At 44.3% G+C, this 22,893-nt stretch overlaps 1 protein-coding gene across 1 annotated transcript in view; it reads left to right on the top strand.

Annotated features, from left to right (window-relative positions):
* The window catches only part of Ube4b (ubiquitination factor E4B), a 122,151-nt gene that overhangs the window by 86,960 nt on the left and 12,298 nt on the right, over window positions 1-22,893 (top strand). Inside the window, exons 19-24 of the mRNA XM_059255398.1 lie at window positions 7,177-7,276; window positions 8,772-8,899; window positions 9,614-9,712; window positions 11,722-11,957; window positions 18,312-18,438; window positions 19,902-20,046. Coding sequence (XP_059111381.1) covers window positions 7,177-7,276; window positions 8,772-8,899; window positions 9,614-9,712; window positions 11,722-11,957; window positions 18,312-18,438; window positions 19,902-20,046 — 835 coding nt within the window. The remainder of the gene's footprint in view (window positions 1-7,176; window positions 7,277-8,771; window positions 8,900-9,613; window positions 9,713-11,721; window positions 11,958-18,311; window positions 18,439-19,901; window positions 20,047-22,893) is intronic.

The following is a 22,893-nucleotide window of genomic DNA, read 5'->3' as shown; positions in this document are numbered from 1 at the left end:
TCCGTCCTGGTCTGGTACAGCTGTCGGAGGAGCTGTCATATGTATGTGTGTGTGTGTGTGTGTGGTCTGTAACTATACATTCCAGGCCATTTACTGTAATATTGACTCTAGGTTCTATTTGTTTGTTTCTTTCGAGACAAGGTTTCTCTTGTAGTCGTGGCTGTCTGGAACTCACTCTGTAGACCAGGCTGACCTCAAACTCACAGAGATCCACCTGCCTCTGCCTCCCGAGTGCTGGGATTAAAGGTGTGGGCCACCACTGCCCAGTGATTCTGCATTCTTAAAAGTTTCATTTGCACATATGATTGTGTTGTTTGTAGGTGGTCACAGTCCTTTTTCTTTTCTACACTTTGTTTTAGTTAATTGGCTATAAATTTTTAAAGACTTACTTATATTGTTTGATACGTATGAGTGCTTTTCCTTCATGTATGTCTGTGCACCACATGTGTGCAGTGCCCATGGAGGTCAGAAGAGGATATCAGGTCTGGAGGAGGAGTTACAGGTGAATGTGGCACCGTGTAGGTGCTGGGAAATTTGCTGAAGTCCTTTGCAAGATCAACAGGGTTTTTGACTCCTGCGCCACCTCTCTGGCCCCAGGGTTTTTGGTTTTTTTTTTTTAAGACTTATTTTAATTTTATGTGTATAAGTTTATTGCCTACATGTATGCATGTGTACCACATGTGTGCTTGGTACCCTCAGAGGCCAGAAGAGGGCGCTGGATCGTCTCAAACTGGAGTTACAGACACTTGTGAGCCACCATGTTGGTGCTAGAAATGAAATGCTAATCCTTTCTAACAACAGTGGTGCTCTTAACGGCTGAGCCATTTCTCCGGCCCCAACCTGTAGTTCTTTCTAATTCAGCATTAAATAGAAGTCTGAAACCATTAATGGATGCCTAAATCCATAAATGCTACAAAACCTTATTGTTTTTGTTTGGCTTTACTCTTAGGGGCCCACCACCCAGCTCCCACATAAATCATACACAGAGCCCACATAAATCATACACAGAGGCGTGTTCTTAATTGTGAATGTTTGGCTTAGTTTCTCGCCAGCTTTCCTTAATTTAACTTATTCCATCTACCTTTTGCCTCTGGGCTTTTCCCATTCTCTTACTTCTGTAACTTACTCTTACTCCGTGGCTTGCTGGGTAGCTGGGTAGCTGGCCCCTGGAGTCTTCCTCCTCCTCTGGCTGCTCAATCCTCTCCATTCCCAGATTTCTCCCTCTATGTATTCTCTCTGTCATTCTTACCTATCCTTTCTCCTGCCTTGCTATTGGCCAGTTCTTTATTAGACCATCAGGTGTTTTACACAGGCACAGTAACACAGCTTCACAGAGTTAAACACAACATAAACAAAAGTAACACACTTTAAAAAATATTCTACTACACCTCATTATTTATACTGTTTTCTCATGGACACATACTTATGATAAAATTTGATAAATTAAGTACACTAAGGGATTAACAACTAATAACAAAATAGAACAATTATAATAATATAATTTATAACATAATAATATGCTATATCAAAACCTATGACACTGGGCATTGTGGCATACTTCTCTGGCATCCTAGCACTTGTGAGGTGGAGACAAAGTTCAAGGTCTCCTTGGCTATATGAGTCAGTGTCTCGCCTTCCCTCTCTCTCTTTCTTTCTCTTGTAGGTGGAGTTTCTCTGTGTCTCAGCAGCTGCTCTTAAATAACCATTCAGAGACTTGTTATTAATTATAAATGCTCAGCCAATAGCTCAGGCTGGTTACTAGCTAACTCTTACATTTTAAATTAACCTCTATTTCTTACCCATGCTCTGCCATGTGGATCGATACTGTTTCTTAGTAAAGTTCATCTCCTCTCCATGTCTCCTTCCTATTCTGAAAGACTCCTCCTCCTCTTCAAGCTCTTTTTTTTTTTTCCTGCAAATCCTGCCTAACTTCTACCTGTCTAGATATTGTCAGAGTCAGCCCCTTTATTAATTCAGTCATAATGACACATATTCACACTGGATAGACATTCCACATTTCCCCCTTTTTGTCTAATTAAAAAGGAAGGTTTTAACTTCAACATAATAAAATTATATACAACAATAACTGTTACCAAGTAAGAATTCCAGTTACAATATCCAGTTGATTTGTATTTGGCAAAATAGAGAACACACTACATCAGCTGTCCTTTCCTGAAGAGTCCAGTGTTTCATACCTAATTGACTTTCTACCATGAATTAGGGAGAACTGAAATTGTAACTATCTAGTCTTTAACCCCAGCAAAGACCTGAGAAGGATGTAATATTACCTGAGTAAACAGGAAGTGCATAGCAAGCGACTTCCAAAATTAAGAGATGACAGAAACAGCTGGCTGCCTGGACAGTCACCCAAAGTTCTTCTATAATGTTGGGGCTTCCAACTTTGGCCTACCGGGCGAAGTATATCTGACAGACAAATCTGGAATATTCCTTTACACTGTATGAATATGTGTCACTGTGAATGGTTTAATAAAGAAGCTGCCTGGCCAATCGCTGGATAGGTAGAGGTTAGGCAAGGCCTGATACCAATGGCAAACAGAAAGAAGTGCAGCCCGTTGAAGAGGCAGCTTCCTTCGTGCTAGTGGCTAACACAGTGCAGCTCTTTTAAGAGGCTGCGCTACTGAACACTTAAATGGGGTTATGAGCAGCAGGCAGTGGACTGCTCAGTGCAGCATGGACCCAACAACTTCCCAGAGCTGGGGCGGTAAATGTGGCTCCCACTAGTACCTCTGCCTACATTCTCCTTTTTTTCTTTTCTTTTTTTTTGGGGGGAGGGGGGTAAAGAATCTAATTTATTGCCTCTGAGTACCCACACACGTTGTTGGGATTAAAGCCATGCCCAACTTAACGTATTTTATTTAATTCACAATATTTTATAGTTACACTTTGGGATGGGTTGTCGCTTGTTATGTTTTCTAGCTGAATTGCATTGGATATACTCTGTGTGGTTTTGGGCTCTTGAGGCCAGTCATACTTGTTATCTCCTTCTCAAGCTTTCCTCACTGTAGCTAATTTTATCTGCTTTTAATACCAGCCACTGAAGGCTGACCAGATGGCACAGTGGGTGAAGAACCTGGCCACCAAGCCTGACACTCTGCATCTAGTGCCTGGACCCACAGTGGTGGAAGAAAAGAGCGGACCTCTACAAGGTGTCCTCTGCCCACACACAAAATAAACAAATAAGATAAGAACAATAAAAATCAGTCACAAAGAGGTTTTTGTAAATGTCGAGGTGTGATTATTGATAAGTCTATTTCCTTTCCTGGGATAGATTGTCATCTGAGATCCCATGGCTCCCTCTGACCCCACCGGCTATCTTTGGTGCTAACAGTATTATGCCACTTGGAGATGCAGTTTTATCATACAGAGAGAGAGAGAGAGAGAGAGAGAGAGAGAGAGAGAGAGAGAGAATGAATGAGAATATCTCATATGGCAAATTGGCATTACTATTCCAGGCTCCTTAGTTTTGAGTACCTTGTAGCTGAGCCAGGTCACTGTCAAGTCCAGATTTTGCTGAGATAGTTGAGCTCACTATTGGAACCCCTCCTCACCATTCAGACATTGAAGCCAGAGTCTCTGCTGGGTGCAGTTGTGACAATGAACTTTGTTCCCATAGAAATGTTAGCGTTTTCCTCATGTGCTCATCAGGCACCCTCAGAATCCATTCCACACACAGCTGCACATGTATTCCCACATGACGTTCCAAAGAGGTTCTTGTCCTAGGCCTAGAACCTGTAAATGTCACCCAAATGGTAAAGTGATCAAGATTATCCTGGATCATCTGGGAGGGGCAATTGTTATCACAGGGCTTTGTAGGGAGGGAAAGAGGTCATAGTAGAGGAAGAATTGTAGTGACAGAAGCAGAGATCAGGTTTAATCTGGAGTCAGGAATTAAAGCTTGCTCATAGCCTGGCAGGAAGCATGAGCAGGAAACCTCCAGCCCTCCCCTGCAGCCTGCAGAAGGTCCTGCCTCTGCAGCCTGGCCAGTCTTCCAAATGCTGGCTACACATGGGCCCTTTTTCTGGGTTCCTGACCCCATAGTACAAAGCTAATGGAGCAGATCTTGTCACCTTCATACTTCTGCTCCTCCTGCTATGATCTTGTGATCTCTCCAAGGCAGTCATTGCTCTGACTTTTGTGGCTCTGGAGGTGCTAAAGGATAGTGGGGGGTGGGAGAGGCACATTGCAGAGCATTGTACCTTACCCTGCAGGGTGATCTTCTCAGGAAGGTCATTACAAGACCTGCCTCTGCCAGTGAGCTCCTTGGATTTAAAGATATGGGTCCATGGCATAATCACAGTCTCCCAGACCCATTTGGGTCTGAGTCCTCACCCTGACTTCCAGATAGGAGGCACTGGAAGGTTATGAACTTAGCCTATGTTGTTCGTTGGTAATGGTAGACCACTCCACTTCCTAGGAACTCATGGTTCACTGCCTTCCTTCAAGACCTCAAGGCTATCTTGTTTCTTTCCCTATCCTTATCCAGCCTTGTGAGAGGCTATCGCTTTATCCTTTGCCAAAGGACCACTTGGCCTAGGACTGCCAACATCCCATCCCCAAACAATGACTGAATCTTCACATCCAGGCCAGGGCCTGTGCCTGTTCCTTTATGTGGTGTCCATAACCATGTACATCATGGCATTCATTTCCTCTGGCTTCCCCATAGTGACTAACATTAACACAGTGTGTCTTTATGTTCTGTAAGGCAGGATCCTAGAATCAGGGTAGCATCCCTTTTGGAGACTCAGTGTGGAGAGTGTTACCTCACTTTTTCTGGAGGCTTCCTACTTTCTTGCTTCTAGATACACCTCATTTTCAATGTCAGTAACAAAGTGTCTCTAGATACCCTTTTGTCTGGCCTCATTGTCACATCTCCATTTACTCCTACCCGCTCTTTCTCTTAGGAAGATCTTTGTGATAACTCTGGGCCAGCCAGATAATCTAGGATAACCTTATATCTGCACAGTCCCTTTTGCCGTGTGGGGCCACTGATAAGCATGACCAAAAGCATGGTTTTTTAGCTTACATAGTACAGCCCATCCCAAAGGGAAATCGGGGCTGGGACTCAAGGCAGGGGCATGGAGGCAAAAACTAAAGGGGAAGCCATTAAGGGGTGCTGCTCACTGGCTTGCTCCCCATGGCTTGCTCTGCCTGCTTTCTTATAGAACCCAGGACCACCAGCCCAGGCTGGTACCACCCACAATAGGGTAGACCCTCACACATCAATCGTAATAAAGAAAATCCTCACAGGCCAATCTGTGAAAAAAAAATATTTTCTCAGTTCCTTTTCTCCAGATTACCCTAGCTTCTGTCATCGTGACCAAACCCCCCCCCCAAAAAAAAAAAACCAACAACAAAACAACAACTACTTAGCATAGCCATGTGCTGCAGGGTTTGTCCCGAGATCAGGGTACGGTGACTTTATGTAATTTATTTATTTTATGTGTATGAGTGTTTTGCCTGCATGTATGTGTGTGTGCCACTGTGCCCTTGGAGGTCAGAAGAGGGCATCAGATCCTCTGGAACTGGAGTATGAGATGGTTGTGAGCCACCTGTAGATGCTGGGAACTGAACCCACGTCCTTTGCCAAAGCGTCGTTTGTTCTTGACCGTTGAGCCATGTCTCCAGTCCCTGGATGTGACGTTTTTAAAAGATGCAGTTATTTTGTCTACCATACTCAAGTTTCAGTCTTAGACCAAAGAACCCAGTTTTTCTTAGATAAGTAGAAAGGGGGTATGGAGTGTTTTGTTTCTGAACTCTTTAGCGCAGCAACAAAGGGCTCCTGGTGATGTTCTTAGGGTACACTTGAACGGGGAAACTGCTTCAGTCTAGCAGTGGAACCTCCACCACAGCTTCAGCCCAACCCCTCTGCCCCATGCTTCCAGAAGACCCCTGCAAGTGCCGCTAATAGAAGCAATTCTGCCTTCAGTGAGAATCGTTGGAGTAGCAGTCGGGGAACTATGATGTTAGACATTTAACAGTCTCTGGTTTTCTACACAACATCATGAGGAAATTGTGGAATCCTGCAAAGTAAGCAAGTGTTTAAAATAGGCAGCATGTTAGGTAATAACAGTGTTCCTTCCACGATAGGAAATGTTCAAGCAGTCACCTAGAAGGGACCAAGGCAGCCACAGAGAGGACCATTCCAGGCAGAGGGAGGGCCAGCTACAGAGAGAAGGAAGTACCATTGGCAAGATGCCATTTGCTCTGGCAGTTGATAAGACAGAAGAGCTTAGAATTTGTACAAGAAAGTTCTTTTTAACCTCTCAGAGCAGTAGGGTAACAAAGATTTCATCATATCTAAATTGCATTTTTGCCCAGGGGGTAGTGGATGTAGACAGTGTACGGTGGATAGTGTCTCACCGTGTAGCTCTGGCCTGGAACTCACTATGTAGACTGGGATGGCCATGAACTCACAAAGATCTGCCTGCTCCTGCCTCCCAAGTGTTGTGAAGAACATTCTTTAAGACACATAGCAGATCTCTGAGTTTGAGGACAGCCAGGGCTACAGAGAGAAACCCTGTCTTGAAAAACTCCTTCCCCCAAAAAGACACATTATTATTTTATGAGCAACCAGAAAGAAAAAATGCCGTCAATTAAACCAAAACTTAATGTAGTGGGATATGCTCCAGTTTTCATTTTATTTTGTTCTGAGATAGGATCTCACCATGGAACGCTGGCTGTCTTGGAACTCTCTGTGTAGACCATGCTGGCCTTGAACCCCACCTGCCTGGGCCTCCCAAGTGCTGAGATTGGAGTCGTGCACCACCAGGCCTGGCTCATATGCTCTGCTTTATTTTTTCTTTTCTTTCTCTCTCTCTCTCTCTCTTTTTTTTTTTTTTTTTTTTTTTTTTTTTTTTTTTTTTTTTTTTGGTTTTTTGAGACAGGGTTTCCTCTGTGTAGCTTTGCACCTTTCCTGGAACTCACTCTGTAGACCAGGCTGGCCTCAAACTCAGAGATCCACCTGCCTCTGCCTCCCGAGTGCTGGGATTAAAGGCGTGCGCCACCACTGCCTGGCTTGTTCTACTTTTTAAAATACTTAAGTGTGGAAAAAAAATTCTGTCAAAGAGTCTGTGAAATGGTCAAAGTGAGTAGATAAAATGGACTTGGGTATTTTCTTTCATTTGATTGTTAATGTGTTTTGTTTGTTAATTTCAGAACCGTGGAAGATTTGAAAAATAATGAAAGCCAGTGGAAAGATTCCCCACTGGCCACCAGACACCGAGAAATGCTGAAGCGCTGTAAAACTCAGCTAAAGGTTTGTACAGTTAATTGACATAATTGTGGACCAGCTTCATAATAGTAATCTTTCCACCAGAATAAGCACCTTGATGTCTCTATTTTCTCTTCATTGTTCTTTTCCCTCAAGGTAAAATAGGATAATTTAAAACTTGTTTATAACTTGCATATTTCTGGGTATAATTATTTATATCCCAGTAGAGAATGTACATATGCTTATACAGTTAATTCTTAGTAAATGTTGTCATTTGCAGTGTAACTTCTCCACCCTGTTACACGCATGCTCCAGTACACACAGCCACACATGGTCGCGGTAATTGACAAAGCACATTATGGTAATAGATCTCTTTCACTTATCTCCTTGACCTTCATTTCTGAATGAAAATCATCTGTTACTTAGAACCTAACTATAGACGGAAATATCCCTGCTGGTAAAACTCAGCTAAACACAAACACTGGCTGACCTTGCATGGGAAGGCAGAGAAGCATGTGTGTACATTTTCTGTGCTTGTGTTTGGATTATAAAGCTGGATGTTAGCTGCTCGTGCTAAGTGGAATTATAGAGAAAAGTATCTCTTTGATTTCTGTGACAAGCTAAGATTTCAGATTTTCATTTGCTAATAGACTGGACTGCTTTAAGATACAAAATAGAGGGGCTGGAGAGATGGCTCAGTGGTTAAGAGCACTGGCTGTTCTTCCAGAGGACCCAGGTTCAATTCCCAGCACCCACATGGCAGCTCACAACTGTCTGTAACTCCAGTTCCAGGGAATCTGACACTTTCACACCAGTGCACATAAAATAAATTTAAATTATAAAAAAAAAAAGATACAAAATAGAAATCGGCATAGTGGCTCCACTTGTAACCCCAGCACTTTCGAGCCCAGGACAAGGGGGTGGCAGTGAGTTCGAGGCCAGCCTGGGCTACAGAGGGAGACCCTGTCTTAACAACAGGATGCAGAATAAACCAGGGTTCCCTTTCAGATCTGTAGCCCCCTTAATATTTATTCGGCAGTTGTGTTTCAACTGTAATCTGTAATAAGCTGTTTGAATCCCCTATCATGATGTGTGTCTGTGTGTGTCCTCTGAGGGATAGCAGCCTAGTGGGCAGACCTTTTGCTTAAGGGTAGCACATAAGTAGTGGTGTTGAAATTCAGATACAGTTTGTCTGGCTTTTTTCCACTAATTTTCCTGACACCCAGAGGGCCTCCTTGTCAACCCCATCCCCCATCCAAGTTACTGGGAAATGGTATCAGTGACTAACCTCAAGCACTAACTGTGTGCTGTCCTCTGTGCTCGGTGGTTTGCATGGCATACCTACCTGTTGTTTTTTTTTTTTTCAGAAAAAAAAAAAAAAAAGATCTTGACACAGCGATCAGTGTCCTGTAGCTAGTTAGAAAGGAACTTCTAGAGACTCTCGAACCTGGGTGTCTTAGCTCCTGGCCCTCTCCCCCTAGTCATGCTGAGGGCCTTGACTCCAGACTAACCTATGGGTGGGGCACACCTACTTCCACAGAAACTGGTACGGTGCAAGGCCTGTGCTGATGCTGGCTTACTTGACGAGAGCTTCCTGAGAAGATGTCTGAGTTTTTATGGCCTTCTCATTCAGCTGCTGCTCCGCATCCTGGACCCTGCATATCCCGAGTGAGTGTGTCTTCCCTCCGCCATGTCTCACTGCGTCTGCTGTGTCGTCCTAATTGTTCTTCAGTCATAACTGCAGCCAACCCTACCCTCCTGAGGATTTGCCTTTCATTTGCCAGATTATATTTATATCACAGACTGTGAAGCTACATTAATATTTCCCCGTGTGGTTTTTAATTGGTGGCATTTAAAAAACTTTGCTATAGCATTGGATGGCTAGAAAAGCAAATCTATAAATTAGAAGCACAGTGCTAGAGATAACAGCCTACTGAGTCCTCCTAAGCACCAAGTCCAGGAGAGCCAGACATTGACAGTCACTGCTGTTTAAGTTACAGCTGTTTTATGTTCATTAGGAAGCTCCTGGGTCACAGGTGTTGGTGAGGTTTGGCCTGCGCCCCTAAGAGTGGGGAGGTTATATAAATGCATGCATGGCGTGTGGCTCCTTTGAGTTGTTCAAAATGGCCAAATATGAACTTCCTTCCCATTTTACTACTACCTTACCTCTAGTAAGAAATCCCGATGAAGCAAACACTTGCCACGCGGAGTGTGCCCGTCTCCCTCACCTGCTCTTACTTCCAGAGGTCACAGTTGTTTACACAGTTGTGTTACACAGTAAGGGCTTCTCTTTCCAAAATGAGGTATTCAGTCGTATAACACCCTGCGTAATCAACACGCCATGATTTCATCTTGTAACTTGTGCTTTTCTCTCTTCTACAGTGTAACACTGCCTTTAAGTTCAGACGTCCCTAAGGTGTTTGCAGCATTGCCTGAGTTTTATGTAGAAGACGTTGCTGAATTTTTATTTTTTATTGTACAGTAAGTACTTCACATGCTGTGTGTTCTGTTTGTACACTGCACATGGTGCTGTGAGCTGTGTTCCAAACCTTCGTTTAAGCCTGGGCTTGTGTGACTTTCTTTACCTGAATGCTGTTCAAAAAATTGGAGAATTAGCCGGGCAGTGGTGGCGCACGCCTTTAATCCCAGTACTCGGGAGGCAGAGCCAGGTGGATCTCTGTGAGTTCGAGGCCAGCCTGGGCTACCAAGTGAGCTCCAGGACAGGCGCAAAGCTACACAGAGAAACCCTGTCTTGGAAAAAAAAAAAAAAAATTAGAGAATTAAACCCTGTTCAGCAGCAGTCGATTCCAGTACAGAATCTCCAGCACAGAAGCAGAAGAGCAGTGTAGGGGACAAGCTCTTTGTGAAACCTGAGCTGAGTGTTTGATAGTTGAGTGTGTTCCTGAGAAATGCCCCAGTGAACATCAAAAACCAGAAACACTACAGCTGTGTTTTAAACTAAAAGAAAAAAAAAAGTGTCCATTTGTAAAATTAGAGATAGTGTAAAAAAATGGGAGAGTTTTCTTTTTTGTTTGGATTTTTGTTTTTGTTTTCCTAAAATACTAATTTCAGGGTCTCAAGCTTTCACTGGCAGGACCTCAGTGGAAGGTTACCTGCCTAGCATGTTAAAGGCCTAGATTTGATCCCCAGAACCACCAAAAGAAAATCAAAAACAAATAAATAAAACCTTTCACTTTTTGCATTGGACACATCACCATAACCTGGGGACAGTGCTGGGTGGCAGAGGGGTGTGTCTGAAGTCTGTTTGCAAAGCAAAAGCAGGGGCTGGAGAGATGGCTCAGAGGTTAGGAGCACCGACTGCTCTTCAGAGGTCCTGAGTTCAATTCCCAGCAACCATAAGGTGGCTCACAGCCATCTATAATAAAATCTGGTGCCCTCTTCTGGCATGCAGCAGAACACTGTATACATAATAAATAAATAAATCTTAAAAAAAAAAAAAAAAAAGGCAAAAGCAGCATAGACTCATTGCCCAGAGTGCAAATAGCAAGTATTTCCCAGTAACAACAAAAAATCCAAAATTAAAGCAAGTCGAATTACTATCATAAAAGCTGTCCCAGCTGAGCACAGTGTCACACACATCTCAGTACCTAGAAGCCCAGGCAGGAGGATTGTGAGTTCCAGGCCAGGCAGGTATAGGTGGTAGACCGTCCCTCAGACAAAAAAAGAACAGAGAAACTGTTCCCAGACAGGCCCAGTCAGTAGTGATACATGGATTTTGAATGGCGAGAAATTTAAAGGGTGATTAAAGGTTATAGTTTAGTTGCTGAGTAAATCCAGTATAAGAATTTAAGTAGCTTGAGTCGTTTATTCCAAACATAATAATATAGACACTTGAAATTTTTTATTTCTTAAAACAAATTTTATTTATTTTTTTAAAACGACATGTATTTATTCCTGTGTATGCATGGGGACCTTGCATGCTCTCGAGCTTCTCTCTGTGGGAATTGGTCCTCTCCTACTGCTGTGTGGGTCCTGGAGACAGGACTCTGGTGGCCACACTAGTGTCAGCATCTTGCTGGCCCTAGAAGTTTCAGGTTATACATTAACTCCATGAAAACCCTTTTACAGCTGGCTTGGTCATGAATTCCTTAATCTCAGTACTTGGGAGGTGGAGGCCAAAGGTAACATATTCAAAGCCAGCCTAAGCCATATAGTCAATCTGAGGCCAGTTGGAGCTGTTTGAGACCCTGTCTTTTAAAAAATAAATAAGTAACGCCCCCCCCCCCCTTGGGTAGTGAAGACCTTTCTGTGAAGTCCACTCAAGCTGTGGCTTCCTTTCTAAAGCGTGGTTTGCACAGCATGCTGCAGCCAGCACACACTTTTGGCTTTGGATCTGTGTTGTTCCAGTGTGCGTATCACTTGAACCATCCACAGGGACCTGGTACCTGCCCTCCCCCGCTGTGCCCAGTCTGCCTCCTTTCCTTCCCATGGTTCCTGGCAACTCACAGAGTGTCCTTTCCTCTGTTCAGATATTCTCCTCAGGTGCTTTATGAGCCCTGTACTCAGGACATCGTGATGTTCCTCGTGGTGATGCTGTGCAACCAGAATTACATCCGAAACCCGTACCTAGTGGCCAAACTGGTGGAGGTCATGTTCATGACCAACCCTTCTGTCCAGCCTCGAACTCAGAAGTTTTTTGAGATGATTGAGAACCATCCTCTCTCTACAAAATTGCTGGTACCTTCCCTCATGAAGTTCTATACAGGTAGGTTCTGGATGTGCCTTCTGGCATGTGGCTATATGACAGACAAGGTTGTTTTAGAGTGAACTTAAACCTAAACCTGTGACCTAAAATCCATAAATAGATAAATAAATAATCCTGCCTTCTAGACTCCAACATCCGCTTATGCAGATCACTTACCAGCCCGTTCTGAGCCTGTCTTCTCAGGCGTCTGAGAGAGAGATGACACTGGCCACTGCGTGTGCTGGCTTCTGATGCTTTAGCAGACTCCATTTGTTGTTAGTAGTCCAAGTTGGTGTTTTCATCTGAGTGAAATTACCTGGATCATTTGCCTTTGAATTTACAGCATTTGATATGTAACACCATCCTGTAGTTGAGTTTTCAAAGTGTGGGTAAAATAGAGAGTTTTTTATAAATGTCCAAGGTCATCCTTGATAGCAAGTTTGAGGTTAGCTTAAAGCTACTCAAAGCAACAAGAAAAAGTATATTGGATCTCATCCAAGCCAGTGAAATGAGGATTCTGGGGTGCTCCGGGAGCCTTCCCTCATTCATTAGTTTATCACAATTCCTGAGCCCTAATACTTGTGCGTGCTGTTCCCTGTGTCCAGTTACACTTGGAAGTGACAGAACATGGCAAATGTGCTTCAAGGAGAGTCCCCTCCTCTGGTCAGATGGCATTCCACCTTTTGACTGTCTTTAAAACTTGGCTTTGGGAGCCAGGCGTGGTGGCAGAGGCAGGAGGATCTCTGTGAGTTCAAGGACAGTCTGGTCTACAGAGCGAGTTTCAGGACAGCCAGGGCTACAGAGAGAAACCCTGTCTCAAAAAAGCAAACTAAGCCGGGCGGTGGTGGCACATGCTTTTAATCTCAGCACTTGAGAGGCAGAGGCAGGCGGATCTCTGTGAGTTCGAGGCCAGCCTGGGCTATAGAGTGAGTTCCAGGACAGGCTCCAAAGCTACATGGAGAAACCCTTTCTCAAAAAACAAAAACAAACAAACAAACAAAAGGCAAAATAATAATAATATAATAATAAAATAAAATTTGGCTTTTAAATTGTTGGTTTGATCTGTCTCTTAACAAAGACATAAGACTATGCTATTGAATCAGTTTCCCAGTTTGTGTGTTTCCCAGGGTATCAAATGTGTCCTGTCTTCCCATCTCCTATTAAACCTGGCACATTCTAGCCACTCTGTAGGTGCCTGGCATTTAGTAGACCCCACTGTGTTCTGCAGAAATAGGTGGCTTACAACACATGTCCTTGCTGTTGACGAGGTGGCCTGTTAGAGGATGCCCAGTGTTCAGGGACAGGAGTTGCCCTCTGCCTGTCTGGAACTCATTCTCCTGCCATTCCCTTTATCACTGTGGCTTTGTTACATCTGTTAAGAGCTGCTTCTTAGCCTACTCAGGCACTCTTAAGTATAAAGTAGGCACATACTGTCTTGGAGGTTTTGTTCATATCCTTTCTTTGGAGACAGTCCAGTGCACTGATGGATAAAAGTCCCTTTGGGGGGTCTGAGTCCTTTGATCATGGTCAGAGGTAGCTCAGGATATTTAGGTACAAATGATGCTTGTGTATATTGAGGACACTGCATGTTGGGAGGCCAGCCTGGTCTATATAATGAGTTCTAGTCCAGTCAGGGATACATAGTGAGACCCTGTCTCAAAAAGAAAAAGTATAGAAAATGCCAAGAAATAACCACATTCCACAGGAGATATGTATTAATATTAAAAAATAAATTTTTGTTAAATAGCATTAGTATTCAGTTAGTGGTCTGGGCATGTTACTGTAGCTTCATGATGTGTGTGTGTGTGTGTGTGTGTGTGTGTGTGTGTGTGTGTGTTAGCACACTTGAGAAGCATGTGGGTAGGTATTATTTGCTCTTTTCCTTTGTCATGGACCAGGATGCCCTCTGGCCTGAGCCCCCTCATAGTCATAGATAGATGATACCTTTCCTAAAAATAGTTGCCACTCGTGGTCACTGTTCACTTGATCCGCATAGCTGTCAAAGAGATGGGTACTATAAATACCTCCATTTTACAAATGAAGAAACTTGAGCTTGGAAAGGTCAAGAAGCTTGCTGAAGGTTACTGGCTAGTGAGTGGCAGGTGCCCAGCAGCTGGATTCTAGCACAAGTGTGCCTGACTCCTCTGCTGTTCTTCCATGGTTACAAGAGCTTTGACTCTGCAGGGTGCCTCACAGATATTCCCCCATGGGTCTGTCCACCACCCCATCAAGATCTGCCCATTAGATCCTGCCCTGAACAGGCCGCCTCTAAGATGGGACTTAGAGTTTTAGATAGATTGCTGGAGCCAGCACCTCTCAGGCCACAGAGCAGTATTTCACTTAAAAAGTACTTAAATACAATCTTGTTTCAAAAATAAAATTAGACATCAAAATAAGAGTTTTTGGTACATCTCCTAACAGTCTTCCTTAAGAAAGAATTCTGAGGACAGGGAGGCTATGGATAGGGCTAGACTTACTTATTTCCAGGATTTTCCTTCCTCAGAGCTGACTGACTGCACAAAGCCAGCAGTCAGTATAGGGTCCATCACTAAATCAGCAGTCAGTATAGGGTCCATCACTAAATCAGCAGTCAGTATAGGGTCCATCACTAAATCAGCAGTCAGTATAGAGTCCGTCACTAAATCAGCAGTCAGTATAGGGTCCATCACTAAATCAGCAGTCAGTATAGAGTCCATCACTAAATCAGCAGGTCTTTGTGCTGGGACTGCTGTGGGAGGACTCCAGAATCCCTCATTGGGAGGCAGACAGGGGAGATTGGGAGGGGTTGGAGACAGTAGGTGTGGGAGAAGATGGGGTACTTCAAGAAAGATGGTTGGGGAAGGTCTCTGAGGAAGTGATACACACATGAGTATTGGTAGATCTCAGCTGCAAATGAATAGAAGCCTGAGCATTGGTAGATCTCAGCCGCAGAGTGGCAGAAAAAGAAAGCAGTGAAATGAATCTAGAAAGAAGGCAGCAAGAAGCCTTTCTCAAGCTGGGCATGGTAGCACAGGCCTTTAATCCCAGACTGAGGAGACAGAGGCAGATGGATCTCTGTGAGTTCAAGGCCAGCCTAGTCTACGGAGGAAGTTCCAGGATAGCCAGGGCTACATAGTGAGACCTTGTCTTGAAAAAAAAACCCTTGCTGAGAGAGGACAGGGTTCGTGAGGTTAGCAAGGGACAAGTCCATTTAAGGATATCTAGAGCTAAGACTTGGGAATTAGAACCTGGGTAGGTGTTGTTGGTTGTTGTTTGGCTTTTGAGTGGGTGGGGGCAGAGCCATCCAGCTTTTGAATAAATCATATATGGAGGTTTATTTTTAATTATGAATGCCCGGCCTTAGCTTGGCTTAGTTTCTAGCCAGCTTTCCTTAAATTAATCCGTCTATCTTTTGCCTCTGGGTTTTTCCCATTCTCTAACTTCTGTAAATCTTACTCTTATTCCATGGCTTGTCACGTAGCTTGGAGTCCCTCCTCTGGTTGCTCCCTCTTAGATCTCTCCTCCCAGATCTCTCCTTCTACTTATTCTCTCTGCCTGCTAGCCCCACCTATCCTTTCTCCTGCCTTGCTGTTGGCCAGTTTTTTATTAAACCATCAGATTTTTTACACAGACATAGTAATACAACTTCACAGAGTTGAACAAATAGAATATAAACAAAAATAACATATCTTAAAATATTCTACTACAGGTAGGGATGATTTTGAGGAACCATTAGGAGAAAATAAGAAAACAGGTATTAGGGGAGAGGATGCTGGTGGGCAGTGAGCTAACGCTAGTGGCTTAGCTTGGGGTGTGTCTGGGATGCAGCCCAGAATGTGGTGGCTTCAGATGCCGACGGAGCTGTGCCGGCCTCCAGTTTTCTGTCTCGGCAAGCTTTGCTTGAGTCACTGCGGACACCTTCGTTCACACATTGACGTAATAAAATGGCACTCAGTTCATCCAGAGAAGAGTCGGCTTAATGAATATACGGAAGTACTTTCAGGTCTTAGCATGGGAGGAATATCTTAGTCTTTTTCCTTTATTATTAAACAGCTGGTTTTCACCCCCAAACTGTAGGCTTTGGAAAATACAGAAAATATGAAGAGAGGCAGGGGTGATGTTTAGAGTGCTTGTATGATTTGTACCAGGCTCTGGGTTCAACCCACAGCACTGCAAAAGACAGTACCAAGCAGAATTTAAAGTCCCGCATCATCTATATGCTCAGAGTCTATGCAATGTTTTACTACAAATCTGTTGTATTTTTTATTTTGTGTGTGTGTGTGTGTGTGTGTGTGTGTGTGTGTGTGTGTGTGTGTGTTGTATGAATAGAGGTCAGAAGACAAATTGCATGTCCTTTTTTATCCTTCCCGCATGTGGGTCCTGAGGCTTGAACTCAGGCTTTCAGCGATGGCAAGCGCTTCTTCTTACTGAACCGTCTTGCTGGCCCTCAGTCACTTTTAAAAAGCTCTCATTATGCCCAAGCTGTACATTTGTTTTCATAGTCTCTGGTTTTTATCAGACTTTTATCAGGATTACTAACTTTTTTCTAGTCAAAAACAGTTATTTCTGTGCAGTGGTAGAACAGTTGTCTAGCATCTCAAGGCCCTGGGTTCCGTCTCTAGTATTGTAAAAATTAAAAAAGATGCAGTATTTGGTGTGCTTGGCGTTGGTCTTTGTAAACAGCTGTGAGCATTTTCTGGAGTGGCGTCAGCAGACTAGTAGAAGCACACTGATTTCTGTGCTACAAGGTACAAATGTTTGAGGATAGGGTTGTTACACTCAAGACAGTCTCATGTACCCAGACTGGCATCCAAATTGCTGTGTAGCAGAGGCTGGCCTTGGGCTCCTGATTTTCCTGCCTCTCAGTGCAGGGAATATAGGCATGTGCCACCACACCTGCTACTCAGTTGTTTTCAGAGAGCTATTGTCACTGTTTATTCACCCCCAGCATGTGTAGTATGCCTGTTTTCCCTTATATTTTTTGTTTGTTTATTCAAGGCAGAGTCTCTCTGTGTAATTTCCCTAGAACTCGCTCTGTAGACCAGGCTGGACTCAAACTCACAGAGCTCTGTTGTTCTTATATAAGTTGTTTTGTTACCAATAAAGAGTCAGGAGTCAAATTCCAGGTCTAAACCTGATAGGTCAAAGAGTCCGTAGAGGAGCAGCCGGCGTACCTCTCCACACTTCTGGATTTCCGAGATGGGAAGTCTGAGTCCCTCCCTGCTCCTGCCTTCTCTGTCTGTCTTCCCAGCTTCTCTATGGCTAATTCTGCTCATTGAGTCACTGGCTTTGTCCCCTGATTCAAGGCTAATGTTATTAACACAGTCTCAGTGTCAAGTGCCATCAAATATCCTGCCATAGAGATCCTCCTGCCTCTGCCCCCCAAGTGCTAGGATTAAAGGCATGCGCCACTACTGCCTGACCAGTCTTATTTTTTAATGTCTGCCAGTATGCTATGCTAAAAAAGGTAGCTCATTTTAATTTCCCTTTGTCTTTGTTAAGTTGTGACTGTCTTTACCAACAGTTTTTCTCCTTTGAAGCCTGCACTGAATATGGAACATTATGCTGATATTGGCCATCGGTGTCACCAGGTTTAGTTTTCACCCATCTTAATATATTACAGGGGTGCTGATGACCTGAGCCATGAGTGTGGATAGTCACTGTGCATTTCTCTACTTTAGTATGGGCTTGGAAAATGTCTGATACAAAAGTGTTTAAAATAATAGACAAGTAGTAGGTACATATACAATGTAGCCTATTGTTTTCTGCTCAGAGATACACATATGAACTGCTATGGAATTTCCTTAAACTAACAGCTTAAAATGGGCTGGAGATGTGATAAATGAGCTTTTATCATCATTAAGGTTAACACTGTCCCAGAGATGTTGGCTTTGTCTCATATTCTTGTAGATGTTGTATCCACTGCAGACTATTATCATGAAACTTTGGTCTTTAAAATCGGGTTATAGGGGGAGAGGTACACTTCAATCCCAGCACTCTGGGAGTCAGAAGGAAGTAACTCTCTGTGACTTCCAGGATGTCCAGGGCAATATAGTAACACCCAGTCTTTTAAAATGAAGCCAGTTGCTGGTTGGTGGTGGCGCACACCTTTAATCCCAGCACTTAGGAGGCAGAGTCAGGTGGATCTCTGTGAGTTCGAGGCCAGCCTGGTCTACAGTGTACTCCAGGACAGCCAAGGCTATAAAGAGAAACCCTGTCTTGAAAACTTTAATGAGGGGAGAGAGAATGAAGTCATGATTTCTCCTTCGCCTTCCATGGGAGATACAGACAACATTTTACCAGCTCCGTGGTCCTTCCTGTCACTGTCATTGTGGGAACTGCATCTGGAACGTCAGAAAACACATCTGTCTGAGTCTCTTTGTCTTTCCTCCTTAGATGTCGAGCATACTGGAGCCACCAGCGAGTTCTATGACAAGTTCACAATTCGCTATCACATTAGCACTATTTTTAAAAGCCTTTGGCAAAACATAGCTCACCATGGCACCTTCATGGAGGAGTTCAAGTGAGTATTGGGCCCCTGATGGCACAGCTTGCTCTTTGGAAAAATCACAGGCGGGAAGCTGCTGAGAGCAGCAGGTTCCTGTGGCTGTACCCTTGGTTTCAGCCTCCTGCAAGTAGCCACAAGGAGCTGCTTGGTGTGGCCACTTATCTAATTGCCTGCTTACTTAAAGTTGTCAACGCTAGGAGTGGCTTACATGAGGGAATGTTCTAGAAAAATGCACATGTAAAGTGTTTTTTGTGTTTTCTTTGTATTATATGTGATTAAATGAAGCTATCAGACTGACCCAGAAATGTTGAGGAAACAAGATTTAGAAGCACTTAGGTTAAGGTGGCCACTTAATGTTCATTTGGTGTGCTTAGGTGCCAGGCTGTATTAATTACTCTTCATATGCCAGCTTGAAATTGTAGGGCCAGCGTAAGCCTGGCCAGTAGTAATGCCTCTAAGTTATTTATAAGTACTTACAAGAAGGAAGATGAGTGTAAACATTGAATGAAGCCTTGCATTATTCTTCAAAAGAAGCTTTGTTCCATCCGCATAAGATCTCTGATCAAGTCTGTCCTGTGTTAACTGAACTAGGAGTTGATAACACAGCAGCCTCACCACTTGCTGGGTACTTCTTCAGGGGAGACTAAGTTAAGTTGCGTTTGTGATCAGTTAGGTTCCAGACGGGCCCCCAGCTTGTGCTCCATGGTCCTAGTGTCCCCTCATTCCTGAGACTGAGGCCATCTGCTCTTGTTAACAGGTGGGCCAGGCTATCCCGGTTCCCAGTAAGTCCCTTCATTACAGTGCAGTTGACAGGGTCTCCTTAGACCCCAAGCTTTGGCTTCTGTGGAATGAGTTCTTATCTTTCTTATTTTTCTTAGTGAATCTTCTTTGTGATAGGAATAACTTTATCAGTAGTTTCTTGCCTTCTGTGTTTGGGTAATTCTTGATGCTGGCTGTGTCAAGCTCAGCCTGGAAGAGTGTGTCGTCTACTTAAAAACACAGAGCAGTGAGCCAGTGCTGGGCTGTGCTATGAGCCTCTCCAAAAGGAGGAATTTCAGCGTTTGCTACTTTTCCACAGTGTAACTATATAAATTATTGCCAAATATAAACTGCCAAGGAAATCAGCTCAGAACATTCTGGAATATTTAGCAGTTGCTTCATACCAGCCATACAAGGCTGGTCCAGCATGCCACTAGAATGAGCTTATCACAAGGAACTAAAAAGGATAGGGCTGGAACTTGGTGGCTCATGTCTGTTGTCCAACCTCTGTGATGCTGAGGCAGGAAAGTAGTTTGACATCAGCCTGGGCTACATAGACCCTTCTCGAAACAAAACAAAACAAAACATCAACCAAAAAGAATAGCAAAATCTGAGGAGAGTTGATGTGGTGTATGTGCCAAGAGCTGCAGTCTCACAGGTGACCTCACTTTCTCAGTGGCCAGCCAGCTGTGTGACCACACACTGTCATTGCCTTTCAGTTCCGGAAAGCAGTTCGTTCGCTATATCAACATGCTGATAAACGACACGACCTTTCTGCTGGATGAAAGTCTGGAGTCACTGAAGCGGATCCATGAAGTGCAGGAAGAGATGAAGAACAAGGAACAGTGGGACCAGTTGCCTCGGGTGAGGGTGGCCTGGTGTTTCCACAGCTCTGCGTTGTCTGCCTGGGGACTGACCCAAGGGCTGCACTTCCAGGACTGCCTGGAGAGCGGGAGCTGACTTACTGCTAGGACTTTGCTACCCGTAGGCTTCCCTGAAGTAATATTTCAGGTCTGAGATAGGAGAGGACTTCTTAAAGGTTTTTAGCCGAAGCTAAAAATTGAGGTGGAGGATGTGGCTCAGTGGTAGCGTGCTTGCATAGCATGCTTAAGGTCCTAGATTTGATCCCCAGTTCTCCCTTCCAGCCCCCCAGAAAAAAGTTCACTCTCTGCTGAGTTTCAGGCAAGAATGTTGCTTAGTACTAAGACTGACTGTCAAGCTTTTCCTCAAAGCCAGATTCTCATTGTCAAAAACAATCTGGTGTGAAGAACTAGAGAGATGGCTCATCACTTAAGAGCACTTACTGCTCTTCCAGAAGGCCCAGGTTCAGTTCCCAACATCCTCATCAGGCAGTTCATAACTGCCTTTAAGTCAGTTCTGATGGTCTGATGCCTTCTGGCCTCCTGAGACTCCTGCACACTTGTGATGCACATAAACTCAGGCACACGCATATTCATAAAATAAAAACATTTATATATATGTCAATATATAATTGCAAAGGGTGAATCTGGATTCGAAAACCACCAAAGTATTTTTAAAAATAAAATCTTAAATCCAAGATATGAGAAGCCATTCCCAATGCATCGTTGACACTTGCCCTGCCTTTTAATTGAAAGGGCTGCTTAGAGGAATGTTTAATTGTATATATTAAGTCTTATGACTTATGTGGTAGCCAGGAAACAAATCTCTAGGCTTCTCTCTGCTGGGTGAATTGGGTTTGTTCATATGGCCTTCTGTAGACATCTGAGAAACTCCTAGGATTCTGTTGGAACTTTTTTTCTGTTGATCTTGATTTTCACATTTGGTTGCTATTAGAAAAAGGTCTAGTTGCCAGGTTTCTTGAGAAATTCATGCTGTACCAGTAACAATACACTGCTCTCTTCTGATACCTAGTAGGCCCTGATAACTCCTAGGAATGCCATAGCTGGGTTGGCTCAGAGTCAAAGCCACTTTCCACAGGGTTCTGCCCCTTTTGAGAGACCTGTGGGGGCCTGAGCTCACGGTGGCGGTGTTGATGTCCTGTTGTGGAGTCAAAAGTATCTTCACTGTAGGACACTGAAGGACATTTAAGGAACCCCCCCCCCCATCTCATCTCATCTCACTAGTGTGTGACCCTGGTTCTTGGTTGGCCTGTGAAGGTTTTCATCACAAGTATTCCTGCAGCTTTGATGAGAATTTCACATCTTGTACCTTCCAAAGGCTTCTGCCTAGGGCTCCATGAGTGCCTAGTGCCCCTGGATCCGTGTCCCCACAGCCCTTGCCTCTGATCTGTTGAGATAAGCAGTTTTCCACTGGATCTGTGTGTCCCGCCTGTGTCTTCTGCCCAGGGCTCCGGGCCCGTTTCCAAACACTCTTCAGCTGTTTTGCTTCCATCCCTCTTGAGGTAGACTCTGCACAGGTCTGCTGCCCCATGCCTTCCCGGTGTGGCTCTAGGGGATTCTTGTAGCCCTAGCCTCCAGGCAGTCTCCAGACTGTTCAAACCATCCTGAGGAACCAGACAAGGCAAAGCCAAAAAAGCCTCAGCCCTTATGCCCAAGGTGGGCTGGGTCTGTGACCTGCAGGACAGACCCAGCCATCAGTGCACAGTGTTCTAGTGTGCCATTGGTCTTCCCAAACGTCGTGTGTCCTATCCTTAGTATGTCCTATCCTTATATCCTTAGTATAGGACACACGATGTTTGGGAAGATCAAAGGAATACTCCCCATTCTGTCTGAATCCTGCCGAAGGGCTGGCTGTCCCTAGCAAGTGTCCTGCACAGCCCCACCTCACTCTGCTTCCTCTTGAGAGCTTGTAAGCTCTCCCATGTTGTTTAGTGGAGACCAGCTAATCTCTTAGGAGTTGGGCTCTGGGCCAAAAGCCCATTCTCTTTGCTGCAGTCAGTGCATTTATTTGAGACAACAAGTACTATTGATTCTTCTCTTAATGGTTTTTTTAAAAGGCACAAATCATCTCTAAGGTGTCTTTTCACAAACAACTTTTCCTTGACCCTTGAGGTTGCTGGCTGCCTTCTACTTCCTCATCCCCCAGCCTCTGAGCAATGGTAGCTTCAGAGCTCAGTCCTCTGCTTCTTCTAAGTGTTCTCTACTCCTGCCCCTGGAAAACGTTTCTCAGTGGGGTACCAGCAGGATGCTGAAGCATATTGAAATTCTGATGTCTGCTGTTGGAGCAATCTCTGTAACAAGAAACTGTGCCTGACAGTGTTCATTTAACACCTGTGACGTCTCCCCATTATTTCCTCTGTCTTTGTCATACCCTGCCCCCTACATACCTACCCTCCACTCCTCACAGAGCCAAATAGACTCCTGCACATTTGCTGATGCCTCTACTTGACATCACTGCCAGGTGATGTCATCTTCTCCAGGACTTTAAATATCTGTCTTTAAAGACTGCAGAGTAGAGCTCTGCAACTCAGAGCACTGCTGCCCACAGACCTCTGAGCAGTGTTGGCTTGCTTTGCCTTCAGGCTGTCCCACAGCTGTCTTAATCCTACTTGTCCGTGTTGTCCTTTAAATCTGCTCTGTGAGTCACAATCAACGACTGTAATTAACAGTAGGTTCATTCCACCAATTGCCAGGTTGTCCTTGATTCTTCTATGCCTCCTCCCCATCTAGAGGCTGTCTTTTATCTCCATGGGCTAAAGCTTTCATCGGTAGAGTGCTTGCCCCGAGTGCATGAAGCTCTGCTAGGGTTTGAACCCCTAGCAGCCTATAA

Source organism: Peromyscus eremicus, chromosome 2, assembly GCF_949786415.1.
Source record: "Peromyscus eremicus chromosome 2, PerEre_H2_v1, whole genome shotgun sequence".
Classification (NCBI taxonomy): Eukaryota; Metazoa; Chordata; class Mammalia; order Rodentia; family Cricetidae; genus Peromyscus; species Peromyscus eremicus.
This window is presented reverse-complemented; position numbering and strand designations above follow the sequence as displayed.